General features: G+C 28.4%; 1 protein-coding gene across 2 annotated transcripts in view; it reads left to right on the forward strand.

Moving 5' to 3' along the window:
* Positions 1-926: 926 nt before the first annotated feature.
* The window catches only part of LOC117175950 (sodium/bile acid cotransporter 7-like), a 15054-nt gene continuing 8646 nt past the window's right edge, over positions 927-7334 (forward strand). Inside the window, exons 1-5 of one of the 2 annotated variants that reach the window (XM_033365820.1) lie at positions 927-1000; positions 3229-3287; positions 4684-4861; positions 5405-5631; positions 6044-6187. In XM_033365820.1, the coding sequence (XP_033221711.1) occupies positions 4750-4861; positions 5405-5631; positions 6044-6187 (483 nt within the window). In that variant the 5' untranslated portion in view covers positions 927-1000; positions 3229-3287; positions 4684-4749. The remainder of the gene's footprint in view (positions 1001-3228; positions 3288-4683; positions 4862-5404; positions 5632-6043; positions 6188-7334) is intronic. The other variant, XM_033365821.1, reaches the window with a different exon arrangement.

The following is a 7334-nucleotide window of genomic DNA, read 5'->3' on the forward strand; positions in this document are numbered from 1 at the left end:
TAGACATTTTAGAAGATTCTGAGTGATTAAAAAAAATAATTCCGAAAATTTACCAAATATTTTTTAAAAACAACTTACATTTGTAACACAAAAAATGAATTTTATACTAAGATTAATTTTCAAGCATTAAAAAGACAAATTAAATAGCTCAATTTTCAACCTGAAAATAACGGATTTAAAAAAAGTTTAATTTTCAATAAAAAGAAGTATTTTTAACCTAGAAAATTAATTTTCTGATAAAAAAAAACAAACTTGAAAACAACAATTTTTAAATTGTCAACCAAATAGATGAATTTGTTACTGAAAAAGATCAATTTTGAACAATAATTAAAATAGTTAAATGTTTAATTCAAAATCAACAAATTTCCAAAAAGAATTAAATTTTTAATGAATAAGGTGTTTTTTTTAACCGAGAAGATAAATTTTCTACAAACAAAAACAGTGAATTCAAAAAATATATAGTAATCTTTAAACACCAAAAAGTATTAATTTTAAATCAAAATGTTTGTTATTTTTCGTCATATTTTATTTTTTTTATCCTTATGTACTAAAAGAATATTTAAAATTTTGATTAATAGGCTCTTAAATTAATCTTTGAATACCAAACAAACAGTAATTTTTTCAAAATGTTTAATTGTGCATAATTTTAAAAATTCGCTTAAGATCATTCAGATTTTTTTATATAAACTTTTTAATCAAAGCATCCCAAATTCACCTAGCTAGTTTGCGAACTAGAATAGACAATATACGCGAAATTACCCACTCTGATCTTCTCTACCGACATTGTAATTGGGGGCGCTTTATTTTAGTTCGCAAAAGCCTCAGGTAATAGGTGGCGCTTGCGAAAATCGTTCGAAATTAAATACATGGGATCGCCGATCTCCCACGCCCACCGGCCCACCTCATGTCTGGACTCTGGTGCTAGTCTTCGACTTCGTACGGACCATCGATATAATATTTCTGCCTGGGATGACAGCCTAGGCCTCTGTCATATTTATTTGTGAGTGAGATTACGTATCACTACGGTTGACTTCTCCAATTTGTTACATTCCCGTTACTTTCTTTATAAATTCTTAAAATTATGGCAGCCTAAAAGTGTCATCTTTTTGCTGTAAGTTGTTGTTTTCACTGAGAAAATTATCAGTGAAAAATTGACTGGTGAAAAATGATAGTTCTGCCTTGTTTTTCCTACTATTTTCTGTCATTTATGAGAAAAAAATGACCGAAACCAGGATTATACGCTCCCTGCATGTAATTATTTTCCTGTCATAGTTTTTACAGTCTCATCAGAGAAGGTATTAGATTTTTGAAAAATTTGGCCGCCCCCTCCAGTTTGTGTCAAATGTCCACGTTTTTAGACCCCCTGGATCCAAAAAACAGGTTTTTACGAATATGTCTGTCTGTATGTCTGTCTGTAAACTCGATAACTTTTGAAAAAATTATTCTCTTAGATTGGTCTTTGGTACACTCGTTAAGTGTCCTAAACTAAAGGTCAACTTCGTTAGCCAGCCATTTTGGATAAAAATCCGAAAAGTGGGCACATTTTTAATATTTTCGAGACCACTTATTTTAATATTGAAAAATTCTCTGTACGGTTATCCATAGTATTGAAAAAGTCGAACAATTTATCCTAATTAATTTTTTTCAAAAAATCCAAAATTACCAGAGTTATAGCGTTTACAAAATTCCAAAAAAACCCACGAAAAAGAAAATTTTAAGATAAATAACGCATAATATTGATTTTTTTGAAAAATCAAAAATTCAAATTTTGACAGCATACAAAATAATTAAAAATCCAAAAATTACATTATTCGGCCAAACTATGCAAAATAAAGTAAAAAATGAATTCACAAAAATTGTGCATTTGAAATAGACCTACAAGTTTGTTATCAACCACTTTTTGATAGGATTCGTAGTTTTGGCTTTAAATGAAAAACGTCATTAACAGTAAAAAATTTGCCCTTTGCGTAGGCACATTCTTATCATAACTTTTATCTTTTAATTTCTTTTTCGTCTCGTGTGCGGGGTTTCAAAAAATTTAACTTTTCATGTTTTTGATGCTATTTTTTATGATTAAAACTAAAAACAGAACCATCAAAAAATTATTCATGACAAACAAATAATTTTTACATTCTCAGCAGACAAGGTACTGCATTTGTGTAAAATTTGACCTCCCAGTTTTTGTCAAATGTGCTCGTTTCGAGACCCCCAGTCTGTCTGTCTGTCAGCACGATAACTTTTGAAAAAAATTAATCTATTAGATTGGATTTTGGCACACTCTTTTAGTGTTCTAATGCTAAATGCCAAGTTCGTTAGTTAGACATTTTGGATAAAAATGCTAAAAGTGAGTCCCTTGTTTAAATTTTTGAGTCCTAGAAGATTATCATAATAACTTTTTGAATTTTCTTGATAAATTAAAAATTCAAATTTTGACATCATACAAAATCATAGAAAATCCAAAAGTTACATTTTTTCATGCAACATTTTCGCAGTATTTCAAATATTCTCAAATATAATAATGCATTAAATATATATACATAATTTAGAAGTTAAAAAACGGTAAGGCTGCTCAGTAGAACGTATGTGTAAAGTTTAAATCATGAAGAAAACATTGGAAATGTGCAAATTCATATAAAAATTGATACATTTTTTTAGGTTTTTTTTTACGCCTAATTAATTGGTATTATAAGTTGCATCAAATATTGAAACATATTGATTTTAACAAATATTATATAATGTTTTTTTTATTCTTTGGTTATTCTACTTTTGCATTCTATGCTTCGTACCTATATATGAATCTTGTGGATTATTGATTTTAAATTCTCGTCGGATCAGATGTGTTCCAATTCTAAAATATGCGTAAACAAATTAATCAAATCTCTTTGATCTTAAATCGCTTTGAGTTCCTGAAAACATTTTTTCTTCCCTAAACTAAATTAAAAAAAAAAGATAAGAAGTAAAACAATTTTATTTTTCCATTCAATTTTGTAAATTTGTCTTAACCTCAAAACGACAATCCCCTCGGTTTCCTCTATCGTCACCAACCCTCAAATCGTTGAAAACATGTGCTGAGGGGTGAGGGGAAGAATTCTGCGGTATTTTATAGTGCCTACTCATGTGTGATGTTTATTTTATATAACTGTTTTCTATTTCATGTGAAAAGTGTGATTCTTTATTTTATAAGCAAGAAATACACATGGAATGATCAAAAATAATATTTTTTAATAGAAAAATTATTTATATTATGAGGAAAGATGAATAACCTATCTCCAATGCCACTGAAAATCGTGAGTTTTCAAGAAAGAAATGCAGAAATATAATGTTTTATTAAAATTCATGCCTTTTTTATATTAGGTACGAGAAGCAAGCATGTTTTATAATAATTAACCAATTATTATGATCTTTTAGCTTTATTATCAATAAAATAAAATTATTGCGATTGTATACACACATTTTTTTAGATTTTGCCTGCTGTTTTGTATCAAACTGCAAAAAATAAATTTATTCCTTTGATAAGTTCGTTTTGATTGCTCAACCCTTCACCTTTTCATTTATAATTATTTTTATTGACCAAACATTGGGTATTTTCTGATATTATTTTAGTTCTTTATTGCTTTATAAACATGGTTTACAATAATAGTTGAAATAGTGGTTTACGATTATAGAAAATATCAGTTTGTATTATGAATAGTTTTTTATTTTTTTATTTTGTAATCACTTTTTAGAAATATTATTTTGGAAATGAAATTTTACATTCTTAAATTAAATTTTAATTTGCAATTGTTATGATATGTAGAGTTAAATTTAGAGTTTCATTTGCGGATGATTCAATATTTTGATTGGGAATGCATAAAAATTTACTGGATTTTAGATCTTTTTTAATATTTACGATTGCAATTTCATTATCAAAATTTCAAGCACTTTAAATTGGAAATTGTTCAATACTAAATATTTGAAGTTTGAAATTGAACGTTTAATATTAGATCAGAAGCATTGAAAAATTTCAAATTTGACAAAATATTGAAAGTTGCCAATTTTAATTTAATACATTTTTAGCGTGCACTATTGAAAACATATAATTTTGCATTGATTAATGTATATCCAAGAAATGATTGTGAATTTTGTTTTGAAACAATAAAAGTAGCTATACTAATAATATAAAGATACATAGTGTGTCCTCAGTTTATAATTTATGTATTTCTGATTCTGAATTATTTCTTACTTAATTACCGGCACTACAGTGATGTACAAAACGACTTGAGGATTTATGGTAAGTTGCCATAAATTAAAGCCAAAGTTGCCGGAAATTATCGGACATTTTTAATTAAACTTTCGGGCCGTCGTTTTTTTTTATTTTGCACATTCCTAAACAGCTCAGTATATTTGTAGTTAATTGCATCTTGTAGGACTGCATATAGTAGTGGGTGCATAAAGCGTAATGTTTTCAATATGCAGTCTTATTATCACATCAGCATCTGCATCTGCAATCAGTGCACTGGATGCGACGATTCAGTATTTATCGCATTTTAACTGATTTAGGATCCATGGTTTTTATAAGGTAAGACTCATTTTCATCTCTAAATTGTTTTTTATTTTAAATCCCCTAATTTAATTTCTTTCCTAATAATGCATATGTGCATTTTATTCGCTAAAACTGTCTCGAAAATTCAATTTTTATTCTAGGTGGGCTTTTAAACATTCAATAATTATATGATGATAATTGTTAACTGAATATTCACAAAGATAAATATGAGAAAGAAAAAAAATGGCAAGGAGCTTGTGCATCGCTACGGATTTTTCATGCTGATGCTTTTATGCATTCTTTTTGCATCGCTCAGCTCAAAATTTGGCGGTGCTAAAGGTAAACATTTTTTGATCGAAGACGTTGTGTGCAAAACTTTTATAATCAGTAATTAAAATTAAATTCAAGGCCATGGGACGAGATGACCACGTGATCAGATTCCTACCTCACAGACACATTTCTTGTTTCCTAACATATTTTAACACGAAGCGCCATATTAAGTTGAAAATTTGGCATAATAAGTATCACTAAGAAATCTGAGTCTGGTCCTAAATTTTAATAATTATAAAAAAAAAATTATTTGCAAACAAAAGTTTTTTCATCATTATTAAAATTTAGGACCAGACCCAGATTTCTTAATATTTCTTATTTATGATTCCAAATTTCTAACTCGATGTGGTGCTTCATGTGAAAATAAATTAGGAAATAAAAAAGTGTCGGAAGGGTAAAATCTGGTCACGTGACCCACTAATCACATGGCCTTAAAGTAGATTTTCTTTATTATTTTATTTTCTCAATGTGACTTATTTTCTTCGGGTAAAATTACGGATTTCTTTCATACATATTTCTAATGAAATTAAATAATCGTATTAATTTTTGTAGGAAAAATAAATGGAAACATAGTGATTTGGTATTTCGCAGTGCCTTTGACATATTTTGAAGCAGGGTTGTCCTGCAGCCCTAAGGCACTATATTCCTCCTTAACCGATGGTTACCTTTTGATATATTTAATATTATTTATGTATTTATTAATGCCACTTTTGGCTAGAATTAGTAGCTGTATTCTGACTTACGTACAAGTAAACATCTGGCTACTGAAAGGAATGGAAGTAAGAATGAAATCTTTACCTAAACATTTTAAATCTAATTAATTTTTACTTATTTCAATTAACGTAATTAACTTAAAAATGCACGAATGATTTTTTTATTGCGTAAGTTTTATGCAAAATTGAATTTAAAAATTCCTTAATTTAATCATTTGTATTGAATTAGATTTTTTTTAACTGAATCTAGAATTATGTGGTTCTTATCTATTTATCAACTTTTTATAAAAAAGTGTAAACATTATATGTATAGTATTTATATTATGTAGATATGAGCAATAATATGGGCACGAACTTTGAAGTACCTCAAGCTTTTTTAAGAAAGCATGCAAAAACCAGGATATAAGAAAAGAGTTTTTTTCTGAATTACTTTTTCATTACATATAATGTCCATTTAACTCATTAAAGCATTTCACAGGTTCTTTACTGTATGCCACCCCCATTCAGCACAAGCCTCGTTTTGAGTAGAGTAGCTCATGCAGATTTACCGACAAGTGTCATTACCACGCTCGTTTCTCATTTCGTTGGACTATTTTTATCTCCAATTGTACTGTACTTCATGGTAAGGAATATTCAATTGATGCAATTAAATATGAGCGGCTGACAATAAAAAGTGGAAATATCCCGTTGGTGAGTAAGAAGCAGCTATAGAAAAGTGCCTAAAAAAAATGGATATAATTTTACGGCTGTAAAAAGTAGCAATAGAATATTGGCTGTAAAAAGTAGACAGCGGTGCTTGGGCCGCAAGAAAGGGAAACAGAAAAACTTGGCAGTAAGAAGTGGACAAACGTCGCGTATCGGTGAATCGGCTCTGTTACACGCTGCGAAGACAAGCTTCGTTCAAAGCCGAAGTTTTTTTAGACTTGCAATTTTTCCATATTGTGCAATTTCGATGCACATTTTTTTAAAAGTTTATGTTGGTTTAAATAATGTACTTTCAAATTTGAGTAAGTTTAAGAGACGTTTAGCAATTTTAAACCATTAAAAAATAATTAAAACTTGTAAAGATTTTTGAAGAATTTTGTAAGGTTTGACGAAAATTTAAAAAAAATAAGGTTCCTAGGAATAATTAAACTATTTTTTTATCTCGAAAAATTAATTTCAACAGATTATTTAAGAAAATTTTAACACATGACAAAAGATTTTAAAAGTTATTAAAGAAGAATCTGAATTATTTCAAAGGCACCTTTTTTTAATTCTTCAGAATTAAGCAACAATCAGGAAAAGGACGTGATTAGAAAAAAAGAATTTTTTAAATATTCGTGTGCAAATATTAAACGATTTATTATGTTGAATAATGGACTTTAGGGGGAAACTGAAAAAGGTTTTTAAAAATAAAAAAACGATTTAATAAAATTTTCCGCAAAGAGTGTTAAATATATTAAAGTGAAATTTTCTAGAATTCGAGAGATTCAAAAATAATTTAAACTTTAGAAGATTTCTAGAAATGAAAAGTTTTAAAGGTATCAAAAATATGCTTTAGTAGCTGCTGATAATAAAAAGTGAAAATATAATTAATTACTAAAAATAGAATTATAATTATTAATTTCATATCTGTAAAAAGCATTAACAGAACCTTGGCAGTAAAAATTAGAAAACGGTACTTAGGCAGTGATCCCAGATCTGAAACGAGATGCGGTCCAATACTATGACAGGGCTATGTCCGTGTGAATATAGTAGGAGACGCTGTAAATGACGAGTTGCGCGCG

This window comes from Belonocnema kinseyi, chromosome 7, assembly GCF_010883055.1.
Source record: "Belonocnema kinseyi isolate 2016_QV_RU_SX_M_011 chromosome 7, B_treatae_v1, whole genome shotgun sequence".
In the NCBI taxonomy this organism is placed as follows: Eukaryota; Metazoa; Arthropoda; class Insecta; order Hymenoptera; family Cynipidae; genus Belonocnema; species Belonocnema kinseyi.